Source organism: Pelophylax lessonae, assembly GCF_965119305.1.
Source record: "Pelophylax lessonae genome assembly, chromosome: 4".
Classification (NCBI taxonomy): Eukaryota; Metazoa; Chordata; class Amphibia; order Anura; family Ranidae; genus Pelophylax; species Pelophylax lessonae.
In genome coordinates, this window is record NC_138771.1 from 305,273,513 (window position 1) to 305,291,587 (window position 18,075).

Sequence of the window (18,075 nt, forward strand, 5' to 3'; positions counted from 1 at the left end):
GTGGCAGCCCAGGGGTGCCTTAATTCTCACTGGTGAGGGGCAGCTCGCCTTGAGTTTTTCGGCACCATGGTCACTGCACTTGCACACTTTTTCTGCACCTGCCTCTTGGGCAAGGCCTTTTGGCTTCGACCAGAGGAATTTTTATTCCGGCCGGAAGGCCTGCCTTTGTTTTTCACTTAGGCACTAATTCACTCCTCCACTCCCCCTTCCCCACTTTTTTGTTTGTGTGTATTTTTCTTTGTGGTGTGTCACTTCACTTTCACTCTTCTCTTCCTGCACGACGAGTACGGTGTGGGTCTCTGGGCCTACCTTGAAAGTCTTGGGAGGGGGTGGACATGGCCTTTTGGCTTAGTTCGCCCTCTCTCATCGGGGTCTCCCTTCGGGGGAGCCCCACCCAGTACTTGGGGTGGGCTGTTTCGGCAGTCCCCCTGGAGAACGGGGTTTGCCAGGTCTCGGCCAGGCAAACCATAGGAAGTACCTCAGTCCCTGTCAGGAGTCTTGCGCCCCGGGGGATCAAGGTATAGGTCCAACCTCTTTGGAGGCCAGACCATTTCGCACACCCTGTGCAGTTTTTGTGTGTTCACGTTTGCGTGTGTGCACTTTTTTATGCACCGGGTGCTAAGTCTTTTTTGAGTGTGATTCACACGCTTCGGGCTTAAAAAAAAAAAAAAATATTCCTCCCATGAGAGGTTTACATTAATGTATAATGTAAAGGAACATATAATAGAAGTAAAATCGGAGCTGCCATTGTATTAGGCGGTGAAGCAAACATTAAAGGCTACAGCTTTAAAAAACAGTCAGTAATGGTAGTTATCCAAACAAATTATCTTTAAATAAAGTTGGAGCATCGTAGCATTGGACTTAAAATTAACTAAGACTGATATAAACCATTATAATGACCAAACAGATGCTTTTTCAGATTTCATATAAATAAGGAGGACACACCCAGTCCACTTTGCTTAATTGGTCATTATTCCAGAGAGATAAGCCCCACTCTCTACAAAAACTTTTAGTAAAATATACAATACAAAATAACATTCTGCCAAACATCCCAAGCTAATTTTTTTTTTTTAGAAAATATGCTTAAATTATTTGAGAATTATGTGTTTAACTTGTACCTCATGTAAAGGAAATGAAGCTTCATAGGTACAGTTCGAAAGCAAGCGGTTCAAACCTGAGAAAAAAGGACAACAGGTTATGTTTATTAAAGAAGTTGTAAACCCGCCGGGCATCCTGTGTAATCCAAAGGCACCATAGTAATGTGCCCACATATGCAAATGTCATGTATGTGTTTTTACCTTCAAATTCTTGTTCCCTTTGCCTGTCTAAGCCTTGTGAAAATCTAAGATCATTGATGGAGGTCGGGAGGGTGAAGTCGTGATGTCACGTGACTCCTCTCCAATCTCTACACCCCCCCCCCCCCCCACCAGACAGAATCGGGCGGCATAGCCAGACATGGAAAAGTGCGTGCATGGCAGTCATCACTGTCCGCGCATGTCACTCACAGAGCGTGCTTACGCCCCTCCTCCCAATGCGCGCATGTCAAAGCTAACAGAGCCAATCCTGGGAGAGCTTGAGAAGAAAGGAGGACAATCTGCTGCTGGGATCCTGGACACACTTCCTCTGCTCTCATGCTCGCACATGAGAGAAATACCTCAGATGTCAGTCACAACAGCGGGGGGGTTGGTGACACAAATTTATCTCATGTGTTGCCTTTGAACCCAGCTATAAAGTGGAGAGAATTTCACAGTACTGAATTAACTCTTCTTGGCAAGACTGGGCCCAGATGACATGACATTTTCTACTGTACCAGGTAGAAGGCTTATTTTTTTTTCTTTTCAGGTTTACAACCACTTTAAAGTGGAACTCCACTGCATCTGAGCAACACAAACCAAGAATACTATTTAATTCATTTGTATTATTCAAAGCAATCTCCCCCATCCACCCAGGTCTCATGATTTATTTTGCTGAGAAATCATTTTGAAAAACACCCCCCTAGCATTTCTGGTCGTGGCCATCTTGAGTAAGGGCAGATGATTCATGTATCATTTACTTCCTGGAATCCATGTGCTCTTAGCTCAAGCATAGGCTGAGCTAAGATCCCTCCCTCCTCTCCTGAAGACTCCTGGGACATGGCATGACATGACATAATTTGCTGAGCCATGGAAATCAGAAAGTAACTGAAGAAATGTAAAAAAAAAAAAGTTTAAAACCAGAAAATATGTTATATTTTCCTATCTATTTACTAATGCTTGCAGCATAAGGATTAAAAATAGCCCATGTTGACCGAGAGAGTGACGTTTCACCTTAACCATTATAATAATCGCTATACAACCATAACATGGAAGCTACTAAAATCTTGAAATGTTAACAAAGTGACAATTCTTTTGCATCACACAAAGCAGGTAAATATAACGTTTTTTTTTTTTTTTCTAAGTTTCTTTACAATCACTTTAGGGTCATCCTCGTTTGGCTTGGGTGTTTTAGAAAACCACAGTTAGTCTCTGACTTAGCAGTTATTCATCAAAACATTTGGGGGCCCTATACTAACAAAATATCATACTAAAACTGTACGTGAGTATATTGGTATAAGTATACAGCAGACAATTAGGTTATAAAAAAAAACTCAATTATTTTAATTAGTTAATGATCCAGGTAAGTAAACTTGATAACAATGTAATTTTCTTGGTCATCTTTATGAATTCAGTAACATTTCGGCCCCGTTCACACAGGGGCGATCCGACTTGGGGGGGGGGGGGGCGACCTCCGAGGTCGCGGTGTGAGCAGCGTGCTGCGACCTCGGAGCGGCCGGCACGGACTTCATAACATTGAAGTCTATGACGGTCGCTCCGGGTCGCCCAAAAGAAGCTCCGGACCCTTTTTCTAAGTCGCCTCACAGGTCGCCCCAGTGTGAACGGGGACTTCACGTGTCTGTATTTAACCAATAATGAAAATAAGGAGTTCAACTGTGAAAGTCAAACAGGATAAGTGTTTATGTGTTTTAATCTGGCTGCAAAATTTTACCATTAAATTTGTGCACCAAGTAATTTGAGTTATTGTCTAATGAGTAGGGTTGAGCGGACACCTAGATGTCCGTGTTCGACGGGTTCGGCCGAACTTTAAAAAAAAGTCCGGGTCCGTGTCCCTGACTTTTACCGAACTTTTCCCGGACACCGAACCCCATTGAAGTCAATGGGGACCCGAACTTTAAGGCACTAAAATGGCTCTAAAACACCAAAGGAAAGGGCTAGAGTGCTGCAAATGGCAGCAAAACGTAATTAAGAGCATGGCAAGTGCTCTGCAAACAAATGTGGATAGGGAAATAACTTAAAACAACAAAAAAAAACAGAAAAATAAAACAATGTTCTTCTTCATCTCTGAAGGACGAGGCCCATATGGAGTAGGAGGGAGGTTGAGGTGGTGGTGGATGTGGCGGTGACATAGGCGTGCGCACAGGGTGTGCTGGGTGTGCCTGGGCACACCCTAATCACCTAGGGCACATAGCATTGCCAGTGAGGAGATGGGAAAGATCTCCCTGGGACCTGCTCTGCTCTATTTCTCCTTGCCTACAGGTACATGGCCCCGATACATTACTCTCCCTGCTGGCAAACACATGCATGTGTATTTCAACTTTGGGGTGCACACCTTAATGCAATAGGCTGCGCACACCTATGGGCGGTGTAGGTGGAAGCGGCGGTGGAGGAGGACCAGGGCCGGATTAACAGCATCATGGGCTTGGTGCTGAGGATTTTGAAGGGCCTTAAGGGCCGTGCCTTGCCATGCACCCAGAGGAGGAAGGGTGCAGCCATGCATGCCTAATTCAACATGGGATGCTGTCTCTGAAGCCCATAAACACATCCATGCATCGCCAACTGTCCCTCCTTGTCCGGCCTTCACGCTGTGTGGGGAGGTTCTGAGGGTGCTGCCTGGGGAAGCGAGCATAGAAGCCAGACTTCTGTGTTTACAAGTGACAGAAGAGCGGTAACAGTGAATATGGCCAACCCGGGGCCTATATAAAAGGTAGGGGCCTGGAGCTGCAGCTCCAATAGCCCCTACATTAATCTGGCCCTGAGGAGGAGGACGAGGTAGCCAACACTGCTTCTTTTCAAAAATTTTAAATGAGGGTACACCCCAAAAGAGTGAGAAAGAGCAAAAATGGAACAATGGGTGGGTAAGGTCGGTATCCATTGCTATTCTGCATAAGGTACGGAAAAGTCCCGTGGGATCCATGCCTGGTTCATTTTAATGAACGTGAGCTTGTCCACATTGTCTCTGGACAGGCGGCTGCGCTTGTCTGTTATAACGCCCCCAGCCGTGCTAAATACCCGTTCAGATAATACACTGGCTGCAGGGCACGCCAGCACCTCCAAGGCGTAAAGGGCAAGCTCAGGCCATGTGCCCAATTTGGAGACCCAGAAGTTGAAGGGGGCAGACCCGTCATTCACTACATGTAGGCGTGTGCACACATACTGCTCCACCATGTTGGTAAAATGCTGCCTCCTGCTAAGACGTTCCATCTGAGCTGCTGGTGCTGCTGTTTGTTGTGGCGTGCTGACAAAGCTTTTCCACATTTCGGCCATGCTAACCCTGCCTTCTGAGGTGCTGGCGGTGCCCTGGTTGCGTTGGCGACCTCCTCCTCCTCCTCCTCTGCCTTGTGCTTCCACTGTGGCCCCGCTGTCAGATGGGAATGCCAGCAGCATGGCGTCTACCAGCGTGCGCTTGTACTCGCGCATCTTGCGATCGCGCTCCAGTGAGTGAATTAAGGACGGTACGTTGTCCTTGTAACGGGGATCCAGCAGCGTGGCCACCCAGTAATCAGCACAAGTTAGAATGTGGGCAACTCGGCGGTCGTTGTGGAGACACTGCAGCATGTAATCGCTCATGTGTGCCAGGCTGCCCAGAGGCAACGAAAGGCTGTCCTCTGTGGGAGGTGTATCGTCCGTGTCCTCTGTATCCCCCCAGCCACGCACCAGTGATGGCCATGAGCTGGCCTGGGTGCCACCCTGCTGTGAACATGGTTCCATCTCCTCCTCCAGCTCCTCCTCCTCCTCATCCTCCTCATCCTCCAGAACTGTGCCCCTGCTGGACAATTGCGTCCCTGGCGTTTGCGTGTGCAGGAACCCACCCTCGGAGCCCCTTGCGAATGACTGCCCTGAAAGCCTTGGAAATGTTACCTCTTCATCCTCCTCCTCCTCCTCATCCTGTGCCACATCCTCTTCCATCATCGCCCGAATTGTTTTTTCAAGGAGGCATAGAAGTGGGATAGTTAAGCTGAGAACGGCGTCATTGCCACTGGCCATGTTGGTGGAGTACTCAAAACAGCGCAACAAGGCACACAGGTCTCGCATGGAGGCCCAGTTAAATTAAATAGCGGAATAGAAAATATGATCCAAAAAAAGTGTATGTATATCACACGTACACAACCACACTGGGCCCCAATTACTATTGTTTGTACCCCTAAAAGGCTAGATGAGGAGTAGGGGGAGTATGGAACAGGCAGCACCCTCAAACCTTCAGAAGTATGAGATGAACCCCAACAACTTGGAAAGGTGGATCTCTCTCACACGTACCAACACAGACTATCCCCCAATTTAACTGATCCCCAAAGGTTTTTGATTAAATAGCGGAATAGAAAATATGATCCAAAAAAAGTGTATGTATATCACACGTACACAACCACACTAGGCCCCAATTACTATTGTTTGTACCCCTAAAAGGCTAGGAGTAGGGGGAGTATGGAACAGGCAGCACCCTCAAACCTTCAGAAGTATGAGATGAACCCCAACAACTTGGAAAGGTGGATCTCTCTCACACGTACCAACACAGACTATCCCCCAATTTAACTGATCCCCAAAGGTTTTTGATTAAATAGCGGAATAGAAAATATGATCCAAAAAAAGTGTATGTATATCACACGTACACAACCACACTGGGCCCCAATTACTATTGTTTGTACCCCTAAAAGGCTAGATGAGGAGTAGGGGGAGTATGGAACAGGCAGCACCCTCAAACCTTCAGAAGTATGAGATGAACCCCAACAACTTGGAAAGGTGGATCTCTCTCACACGTACCAACACAGACTATCCCCCAATTTAACTGATCCCCAAAGGTTTTTGATTAAATAGCGGAATAGAAAATATGATCCAAAAAAAGTGTATGTATATCACACGTACACAACCACACTAGGCCCCAATTACTATTGTTTGTACCCCTAAAAGGCTAGGAGTAGGGGGAGTATGGAACAGGCAGCACCCTCAAACCTTCAGAAGTATGAGATGAACCCCAACAACTTGGAAAGGTGGATCTCTCTCACACGTACCAACACAGACTATCCCCCAATTTAACTGATCCCCAAAGGTTTTTGATTAAATAGCGGAATAGAAAATATGATCCAAAAAAAGTGTATGTATATCACACGTACACAACCACACTAGGCCCCAATTACTATTGTTTGTACCCCTAAAAGGCTAGGAGTAGGGGGAGTATGGAACAGGCAGCACCCTCAGACCTTCAGAAGTATGAGATGAACCCCAACAACTTGGAAAGGTGGATCTCTCTCACACGTACCAACACAGACTATCCCCCAATTTAACTGATCCCCAAAGGTTTTTGATTAAATAGCGGAATAGAAAATATGATCCAAAAAAAGTGTATGTATATCACACGTACACAACCACACTAGGCCCCAATTACTATTGTTTGTACCCCTAAAAGGCTAGGAGTAGGGGGAGTATGGAACAGGCAGCACCCTCAAACCTTCAGAAGTATGAGATGAACCCCAACAACTTGGAAAGGTGGATCTCTCTCACACGTACCAACACAGACTATCCCCCAATTTAACTGATCCCCAAAGGTTTTTGATTAAATAGCGGAATAGAAAATATGATCCAAAAAAAGTGTATGTATATCACACGTACACAACCACACTGGGCCCCAATTACTATTGTTTGTACCCCTAAAAGGCTAGATGAGGAGTAGGGGGAGTATGGAACAGGCAGCACCCTCAAACCTTCAGAAGTATGAGATGAACCCCAACAACTTGGAAAGGTGGATCTCTCTCACACGTACCAACACAGACTATCCCCCAATTTAACTGATCCCCAAAGGTTTTTGATTAAATAGCGGAATAGAAAATATGATCCAAAAAAAGTGTATGTATATCACACGTACACAACCACACTAGGCCCCAATTACTATTGTTTGTACCCCTAAAAGGCTAGGAGTAGGGGGAGTATGGAACAGGCAGCACCCTCAAACCTTCAGAAGTATGAGATGAACCCCAACAACTTGGAAAGGTGGATCTCTCTCACACGTACCAACACAGACTATCCCCCAATTTAACTGATCCCCAAAGGTTTTTGATTAAATTGCGGAATAGAAAATATGATCCAAAAAAAGTGTATGTATATCACACGTACACAACCACACTAGGCCCCAATTACTATTGTTTGTACCCCTAAAAGGCTAGATGAGGAGTAGGGGGAGTATGGAACAGGCAGCACCCTCAAACCTTCAGAAGTATGAGATGAACCCCAACAACTTGGAAAGGTGGATCTCTCTCACACGTACCAACACAGACTATCCCCCAATTTAACTGATCCCCAAAGGTTTTTGATTAAATAGCGGAATAGAAAATATGATCCAAAAAAAGTGTATGTATATCACACGTACACAACCACACTAGGCCCCAATTACTATTGTTTGTACCCCTAAAAGGCTAGGAGTAGGGGGAGTATGGAACAGGCAGCACCCTCAAACCTTCAGAAGTATGAGATGAACCCCAACAACTTGGAAAGGTGGATCTCTCTCACACGTACCAACACAGACTATCCCCCAATTTAACTGATCCCCAAAGGTTTTTGATTAAATTGCGGAATAGAAAATATGATCCAAAAAAAGTGTATGTATATCACACGTACACAACCACACTAGGCCCCAATTACTATTGTTTGTACCCCTAAAAGGCTAGATGAGGAGTAGGGGGGGTATGGAACAGGCAGCACCCTCAAACCTTCAGAAGTATGAGATGAACCCCAACAACTTGGAAAGGTGGATCTCTCTCACACGTACCAACACAGACTATCCCCCAATTTAACTGATCCCCAAAGGTTTTTGATTAAATAGCGGAATAGAAAATATGATCCAAAAAAAGTGTATGTATATCACACGTACACAACCACACTAGGCCCCAATTACTATTGTTTGTACCCCTAAAAGGCTAGATGAGGAGTAGGGGGAGTATGGAACAGGCAGCACCCTCAAATCTTCAGAAGTATGAGATTGTGTTCACTGTACCCCACAAAGATTGAGTTCACTGCACCCCACAATGATTGTGTTCACTGCACCCCACAAAGATTGTGTTCACTGCACCTCACAAAGATTGTGTTCACTGTACCCCCCAAAGATTGTGTTCACTGCACCCCACAAAGATTCTGTTCACTGTACCCCACAAAGATTGTGTTCACTGCACCCTAAAAGGATGTTGTTCACTGCACCCCACAAAGATTGTGTTCACTGCACCCTAAAAGGATGTTGTTCACTGCACCCCAAAAAGATTGTGTTCACTGTACCCCCCCAAAGATTGTGTTCACTGCACCCCACAAAGATTGTGTTCACTGCACCCCAAAAAGATTGTGTTCACTGTACCCCCCAAAGATTGTGTTCACTGCACCCCAAAAAGATTGTGTTCACTGTACCCCCCAAAGATTGTGTTCACTGCACCCCACAAAGATTCTGTTCACTGTACCCCACAAAGATTGTGTTCACTGCACCCCAAAAAGATTGTGTTCACTGTACCCCCCCAAAGATTGTGTTCACTGCACCCCACAAAGATTCTGTTCACTGCACCCCACAAAGGATTTTGTTCACTGCACCCCAAAAAGATTGTGTTCACTGCACCCCAAAAAGGATTTTGATCACTGCACCCCAAAAAGGATGTTGTTCACTGCACCCCAAAAATGATTTTGTTCACTCCACCCCAAAAAGATTGTGTTCACTGCACCCCACAAAGATTGTGTTCACTGCACCCCAAAAAGATTGTGTTCACTGTACCCCCCAAAGATTGTGTTCACTGCACCCCACAAAGATTCTGTTCACTGTACCCCACAAAGATTGTGTTCACTGCACCCCAAAAAGATTGTGTTCACTGCACCCCAAAAAGGATGTTGTTCACTGCACCCCAAAAAGGATGTTGTTCACTCCACCCCAAAAAGATTGTGTTCACTGCACCCCACAAAGATTGTGTTCACTGCACCCCAAAAAGATTGTGTTCACTGCACCCCAAAAATGATTTTGTTCACTGCACCCCAAAAAGGATTTTGTTCACTGCACCCCAAAAAGGATGTTGTTCACTCCACCCCAAAAAGATTGTGTTCACTGCACCCCAAAAAGATTGTGTTCACTGCACCCCACAAAGGATTTTGTTCACTGCACCCCAAAAAGATTGTGTTCACTGCACCCCAAAAAGGATGTTGTTCACTGCACCCCAAAAAGGATTTTGTTCACTGCACCCCAAAAAGATTGTGTTCACTGCACCCCACAAAGGATTTTGTTCACTGCACCCCACAAAGATTGTGTTCACTGCACACCAAAAAGGATTGTGTTCACTGCACCCCAAAAAGATTTTGTTCACTGCACCCCAAAAAGATTGTGTTCACTGCAGCCCAAAAAGATTGTGTTCACTGCAGCCCAAAAAGATTGTGTTCACTGCAGCCCAAAAAGATTGTGTTCACTGCAGCCCAAAAAGATTGTGTTCACTGCAGCTCACACACAGAAAAATGGATGTGGATCACTGACACCTGCCTATCTCCAATCCCACACCACACAGCAATATCGATTGTAGTTTGTAGAACACAGTTTCCCTAAAATTCAGCAGACTCTGTCCCTAACAGGATTGAGAAGAGATCGTAGATCAGGATTGAGTGCAGATTCACCCCACCCCCCACACAGCAATATTGATTGTAGTTTGTAGAAGACACTGACCCTATAATTCAGCAGACTCTATCCCTAAAATGCCTACAACTCGCCCTGCCTAAACACTCCGACCTGTCCCTCAATTCTATCCGGACACAAATGTTTTTTTCCTGCCTATCTTTCCCTAATCAGCAGCCAGCACATTGATGTGTGCTCTGTCCCTTAGCTAAGCAGCAGAATGACGCTGCTGCGGCGGCTGCCTCGAACTTATAAAGACTTGGTCACATGCTTCAGACGGCCAATCACAGCTACTAAGACATTTGCAGGCATGGCTGGGATGGCTTAAGGCACACCAGTTAAACGATTGTTGATTGGCTGTTGAAAGCCCGCCATGAAAAGAGCGCCAAAGCATGCAAAACCCGGAAATAAAACGACCGAACACGGATTTTTACCCGAACATACAGTAAAGTGTCCGTGTCCGTGTTCGGGTAAAAAAAATCCAATTATTCGGTACGAACACGAATAATACAGTCCGTGTTCGCTCAACACTACTAATGAGTAACACATTCATATTCTGGATACTGATTACAAGATTGTGTTTAGACAGATAGAAGCATTCATTGATTGTCCCAGCCATGCTTCATTTACAGCCCCAGCACCTTTATTATCATAATAAAATCAAGCAGCATGAAAGAGAAGAGTGCTATCATAATCACTTGAGTAATGTATATGAGCACACATATTTGCTGAGATGGGCAAATCAGACCAACTAGTCACCTATGTCTTAACAGACTGAACATCCTAGGACAATGACCTAACCGGAGAGGATGTAGGAATTCTTGGTTCCGTAAAGTCAAGAGGCCGGCCAGGACTGCTCCTTGCGTGCGGTGTTCTCACATTACATTTTGGTCATAATACTAAATCAGCATTTCTTTTTTTCTTTGGTCATAATACTAAATCAGCATTTCTCGTAAATATCTTAGACTGTTGAAAATGTATAGTTTAGGTATTCCAACCTCCCCTCTTCCCCTCCAAAAATTAAAAGTCAGCAGCTACACATACTGTAGCTGCTGACTTTTAATATTAGGACACTTACCTGTCCTGGAGTCCAGCAATGTCGGCACCACAGCCAATGTTTCCATCGGCTGTTGTGTGCTGCCGCCGTCATTGCCAGTGTGGGAGCCCGGCAGTAAAGCCTTGCGGCTTCACGGGCGGGTCCCTAATGCGCATGAAGGCTCAGAGGCGGGGGAAGGAGGAGGGGGCCAAACTTCCGTGGGACAGCGCCGCGGCGCCGTCTCTTGGAAGTGGGGAAGGGTATTTGTCATAAACAGGTACCAGTTCCCCCCTCCCCCCTGAAAGTTGGAGTAGGAAGCAAATGTACTGGTTCCCCCCTCCCCCGGAAGCAAATGAGCAGAAGTTCCACTTTTGGGTGGAACTCCACTTTAATGTGTAATTATTTAACTGACAAAAAAATAGATCTACTTGATGCCAATAATATTGTCACGATAAATTAGATTAGGTTTTAGAACCTTTTTTTTTTTTTTTTGTAAAATTTATATATGTACACAGGAGCAGAAATATTTACCTAATACAGATACATGCCCTGGTTCCTCCTTTGCAGTGCTAGACAATGGCTGGGCTTTACTGCTTCTTCTCACAATGGGACCCTATAGCTGGCCATATGAGTGATTTGATTCCATTGCAATACCATCGCAATTAACATTTTGAGTATTGAAATGTGCTTTTATGCAATACAAGCCCAGTTTGTCTTTACCATAGACTGAATATTATATTAGTGATCAGCACAATCCATATATATACTCAGTATAATATAAACAATGCACGCATATGGATAAAATCCATTATGTTTTAGCAAGAAGTTGTGGACTATAAATGCTGGGTGTAAGGGGGGCAGAGTAACATGTAACAAGGAACTCCAATGGGGTGTCCGACTTTTGGAGACTTTTTGATATATCAGAATCTGAATTGCAGTTCAGATCATCTTAGGTCAATTAAAGTGATAATAAAGCCTTGGCTTTTATTTTTTTTTTAAAATAACAAAAATTTGTCTGGACAGCGATTTTGCACAGATCAGCCCCGATCCTCCTCTTCTTAAGTCCCCCATTGGCACTCCTAGCCCCTCCCTTCTGCCAAGTGCCCCTAGAGCAAGCAGCTTGCTCTGGGGGAACCCGAGCAGGCCCACGCCCCCTCTCTCTCTCCTCTTTGGCTCACTGGCTGGAAATTACAGCAGCGTCCATTGCTGTCTCAGCCAGTGAGGAGACAGCCGAAGCTCTGGTGCACATAGCTGGATCAAGATGGGGCTCAGATAAGGATAAGGGGATAAAATGTATTAAGGTAAGAAAAAAGCTTCTGCCTTTAGAACCACTTAAGGTCATACATTTTCTGTAAGATATTGTGCAGGAAATAAAACATTTGTCTCAACTGTCTACAAGTGCAAAAAAATATCATATCATTTACAAGGTATACAGTATATGACCATCTATATACAGTATAATGAGTCCCAGAATAAAGAATAATTGATTGTTTATAAAGTTTAATTTACTAAGTGTATCTTTTTCCCCATAAAGTAATCTCTAGGGAATATCTAAATGCTCTACCACATATGTGTTTATGAATCGGTATAATCTAAAATATATAGATTCTTGGAATTGTGCATTTTGCATAATTATATTGTATCATTTTTGCATTTTGTTTGTTATTTTTTTTTTTTTCATGTCAGTCACAATACATATTATATCTTTGTACCCTTGCAGTTATGGTACAGAGAAAAAAAATGAAAAGTATCTTGTACAGTACAGTTCAGAGGCAAGCAAGTGACCAATCCGCCATCTCTAATTGACCAAAATATCTCCAAGGGTTTTGTGCCTGTCTGTGACCCATGTTGAAGAACACAACTGGACAGTTGACATGTCCTTAGCCTTTATGTGTCTGTACTCTGGGCTTAACCTCTTTTATTGTCTTGTCCTTGCTTGACTTTATTAGTGCTCTCCTTAAGGCTCGTACACACCTGACCAAAATCAGACGAAATATCCTCCGATTTTTCTCTCTCTTGCTCAGCGTTCATTACCATTTTTAGTTGACAGTGCATAATGTTCACGAAATTTCTTATCTGATTTCCTTTTTTTTTTTGGGGACGTTTGTTCGTAGAGTGTGATGTAAGTACATATACGTGTGACCCCGAGGCAACTTGACAAAGCGTCAGCAACTTCCGATCATGCACGGTCTTTCGTATCCGATTTTTCGTGGACGTACTACGTACACATTAAACTAAAATTGGTCATGCTGGGGACGGACGATGAAAATTTTGGTGTTTGTCCCTCTGTTTTTTTTTCGTTGAAAATGTCGGCATCAGCTGCTGAAAGTTGTGTACACACTAGCCTAAAATCTTCAATTTTCAGCTGATTTTCTACTAGTGTGCACCCCACTTTACCTGTGCCTTCTTTCAGCAATCCTTGAAACAACTCCAGCTGCCTGGAGAAAATTAATAGCCTGATCGTGCTATGAGGCACCAGAGTTGTATGTTACACAGGGCTATCAACACCCTGTATGACAGTGTTGCCAGCTTACAAATCCAACAGAAGTAAATTTAGTATATCATTAAAGCAATATTTTTTTTTTATTTTGAATACAGTAGGGCATGTCTTATTTTTTGCCATTTGTGTTCCATTGGGGAGATTTCCTTTCACTTCCTGTTCTGTAGATACAACAGAAAATGAGAGAAAATATCTTCTAAGTGTTGGAAATTTTTTCTTAGACAGTGTTCCCTTTAATAGATGTTCCTTCTCTTCCTGTTCTGGAGACAACTCAAGTTTGTGGATCTTCCTTTATCTCAGCCTGGGTACAGGGGTCACCAGCACCTAAAAACCTAAAAGAAGTTTTAACCTCTCACCACTCATCCAACCCAGAAAAAAACACCCTGGCTTTAGATACATATTAACATTTAAAATTTGAGTTATAGGACTTACCTATTTTATTTTTCCCTTCTTCGTATTTAACTCTTTGTAAAATATGATGTACAATCCGACTTCTTGTGGCATTGTTGAAAAAGGTGTCTTTGTTGTTTATGATAAAACTGTGGAATAATAAAAAAAAGCTATTTTTTAATTAAAAAGAAAAGATGCTTGTACTGAACCTACCTTATGAGGACTCCTTCCTTCCCACAGTGTTCACAAATAAAATATTCCCTAAAACGTGAGTCTGAGAGAACACATACTGAGCCACAGGATGTAAAAGTAGTTCCATGTCAAAGTTTTACCATGAAATATTTATATTATGTTTAAAAAAACATTATAAATATACACTTGTATACAGGTAACCTTGATTATCTCGTGACAATGGCATCTGAAAGTGGGTGGGATACATTAAGCAGCAAGTGAACATGTTGCCCCTGAAGTTAAAAGTAGAAAAAATGAGTAAGCATAAGGATTTGCGCATGTTTGACAAGGGCCGAATTCCAATGGAGAGTCGACTGGGTCAGAGCAATTCCAAAATTTCAGCTCTTGTGGCATGTTCCTGGTCTGCAGTGGTCAGGACCTACCAAAATTGGTCCGAGGAAAATTGGCAAACCATAAACATGGTCTCAGGAGACCAAGGCACACTGATGCATGTGGGGAGCAAAGGCTGCCCGTGTAATCTGATCCAATAGAAGAGCTACTGTAGATCACATTGTTGAAAAAAATAATGCTGGTTCCAATAGAATGTTGTCAGAATACACAGTGCACTGCAGTTTGTTGCGTATGGGGCTGTGTAGCTGCAGACAGGGTGCCCATGCTGACATGCCATGTCTACTGCCAAAAGCACCTACAAAGGGCACATGAGCATCAGAATTGGACCACGGACCAATGTAAGAAGGTGGTCTGGTCTGAATAATCCCATTTTTCTTTTACATCATGTGGATGACTAGGTACGTGTAAATCACTTACCTGGGGAAGAGATGGCACCAGGATGCACTATGGGAAGAAGGCAAGTTGGTAGAGGCAGTTTGATGCTTTGTCTAATGGAGTCCATGCCTTGATGGGTTGGGGCTGTTTTAGCAGCAAAAGGGGGACCTTCTCAATATTAAGTGGGTTGTCATAATGTTATGGTGGGTGTTCATAAAGTTATGGCTGATCAGTGTATGGTAAATGCCACCTTTCAGAAAACATAATCCATCAAATAAAAAAAAAACGTAAAGGAAACCTCTACCAAGAGGATTTCAAGAGTTGACATTGCTGACTTCCTTCTGAAAAACTTTGCTTATCTGGCTGTCTCTAGCTTCAGACTGACCTGGATTTGAGGTTGGCTATAAAAATGTGAAATGGATTTAAAAAAGAACTAGGTATAGCCAACTCTGTAGATTGTTTCAAAAAGCTGGATGTGTTTCTAGATGCACTAGATTTAGATCTAGATTTCTAGATCTGTCCACTAACATTTGCATTGGGTGATCAGGAAGGAAATGTTTTCTCCCCGTAAATTGGACAATGATCTATAAATGTTTTGCGTATTCCTCGAGATTAATTGTGGGTTTAGAGATCTGAGCGTGCAGAATTTAAATGTGTTTTTGTTTATTTATGTTGGTTGAACTTGATCGACATGCGTCTTACTAGTTATGTAACTACAAACAAGCATGCAGCCATTGATGTCAGAGAAAAGTATTAGTGCCGGTTCACATATATGCGATGCGGGAACCCTGCAAATCCACTATGGGTTCCTGCATTGCATTCAATTCAGGGGCAGTTCACACTGCCATATGTGAATTGCTGGGAGTGTCAATTCAAAGTTAACGACACCCCCAGATCAGTTTGCATATTGCAGTGCGAACTGTCAGTTTGGACATGACTCGGATTGCATAGGTGTGAACCACCATGCGATCCGATTCTGCTGCGGACCCAAAAAAGTGTCCTGTGCGCATTGTTTCCGAATCTGATGCAAATTCAGCCATACAATCTGTATGGCTGATTTCGCATCGCACAGACATCGCATGTGATTTTCAGAGCAGTGCGCTCCGAATCACATGCAATGTCTGTCATCGCACTAATGTGAACCGGGGCTTAGAACACTTAAAGCGGAACTAAACTGCATCTGAGCACCACAAACCAAAAACACTTTTTCAATCTTAACATTTTTATTAAATCCCAACATTGTTAATATTCAAAGCAAACTCACCCATCCATTCATGTCTCCATGCTTTATTTTGCTGAGAAAACACCCACTAGCATTTCTGGCCGTAGCCATCTTGAGTAAGGGCAAATGATTAATGTAGCATTTACTTCCTTGAATCCATCTGCCATTAGCTCAGACATACAAGGTGTGTTTAGCTGAGAAAGCCTCTACTCCCCTCCTGAAAAAACCTGGGATGTATGACATAATTTATCTAGGCCTGGAAAAAAAGGAAGTAACTGAAGAAATGCAAAATTAAAAATAGCCAATTTTGGTTGAGAGAGTGAAATTCTGCTTTAATGTGTGGGTCAGCAACTCAGAAAGTATTAATACTGTTGGATTTATATGACAGCCAGGCATTTAGAATTGTCAGAAGGTAATCAGCAATGGCAATCTACATTTCTCTCAGTTAATGTTTCCATAAAAAAAAAAAAAAAAAAAAAAAAAAAATTGGTTACATTTCTACCCCAAACCCCTAGGGTCCTTTCACATGGGCTTTTCGATCCGATCCGTCTGTCAGTTTTTTCAGGCAAACCTGATCAGATGCTCCATGCACCCCTATGGAGCGTCAGATGTCAGCGGTGACATGTCCACTGACACCCACTGCTATCCTATCCGATCCTGTCCGTGAAATCCAGACAGATGGGAACCCTATTTTCCATCCGTCTGGAGGATCGGATCGGATAGGATCAGATGAAAACAGACAGGCGGTCCGCTCTCATCCGATCTCCATTAGAGGAGAGTGGGGCTCTGACAGGTCTGTCTAGGCAAGGTAAGCGGAGATGGAGCTGTCATCGGCCTGCTCAGCGGGGATCGGCGGATTGATCCCCCGCTGTGCAAAACGGAGTCCGCCGTGTGAAAGGACCCTTGATTTAAATTTTTAATTTTATTTTTTGTATTTGAAAGCCAAAAGCTCAGTGGCCAGTTCAGACTCATTATAGACTGGCAAATAGTGGGGATAGGACTTAGCTCAAAGTGCTCAGAAATGAATTAGAGGTACTTGAAGACACCAAATGCACTGATATATATGAAATTTGATATCTAAAAGCACAACTTTAGGCAGAATTCCTTCATATTTACAACTACAGGATTTAAACAGGCAAAACATTTTGCTTCTCTAGGAGAACCTCGCTGTCATCCGGGCATACTTCTATGTCAATCTATGCCAATCAGTTCATTTACAGGTCAGAGGAGGAACAGCGGGATCTTCCTGGCTGCTTTGGCTGTAAGCACTGCAGATCTCACAATCCCCAGTGCTGAAGTCGCATCTTGGCCCATCTCTTTCCTGGCCTTTCACAAAATAGATACTGAGGCTGTGTGTTTTATAAATGGTAAGAAGAAGATGAGGGCAGAGTTGCAACTCTAGTGCTGGGTACTTTAAGACCCGCAGTGCTTACAGTCAGAGCAGCAAGGAAGTTCTTTGAGAGCTGGACTTCCTCCAGCATGTAAACTGACTGATTTGCAGGACATAGAAGTATGCCTACATCACATGACTGCGAGCGAGTTCCTCCTAAGGAAGGAGAATGCCTGCTTGAAACCTGTGAAGGTAATCCTGCCTGGAGTTAGGCTTTAATATTACAATAAAACCATTAAATAAGATAGCAATTATTAATATGACAATAACAATATTAACCACTTGTTGTCCACTGGGCTGAAAGCCATCTTCCGCGCTGTAGCATCAGGCACGGTTTGTGACAACTGTGTCCTTTGGACACAGTTGATCACAGATCAGGGTAAAGGGCCAATAACAATTAAATAACTTATTAAAAAATATTTTGACAATAATAATAATATATTAGTCCTTTAGTACTATAACATAGTACAGTATATAGTAAGAATAGCAAAAATTGCAAATATTTAAAAACGCAGTGAATATAAAATATTTAGTCATTCTTTGTATTCCAGAAATTTTTTATACCATTTTATAAAAAAAAAAAATATATATATACATATATATAAAAATTATTTCCCCGTTTTTACCTAGAGTAGACCATTAGAAACTGC

General features: G+C 43.3%; 1 protein-coding gene across 3 annotated transcripts in view; it reads right to left on the bottom strand.

The window, feature by feature from the left end:
* Window positions 1–18,075, bottom strand: part of ANO4 (anoctamin 4) — a 339,157-nt gene that overhangs the window by 67,657 nt on the left and 253,425 nt on the right. For all 3 annotated transcript variants that reach the window (XM_082254744.1, XM_082254745.1, XM_082254746.1), the window contains 2 exons: window positions 13,899–14,005; window positions 1,119–1,174 (listed from right to left, as the gene is read on the bottom strand). In XM_082254744.1, the coding sequence (XP_082110870.1) occupies window positions 1,119–1,174; window positions 13,899–14,005 (163 nt within the window). The remainder of the gene's footprint in view (window positions 1–1,118; window positions 1,175–13,898; window positions 14,006–18,075) is intronic.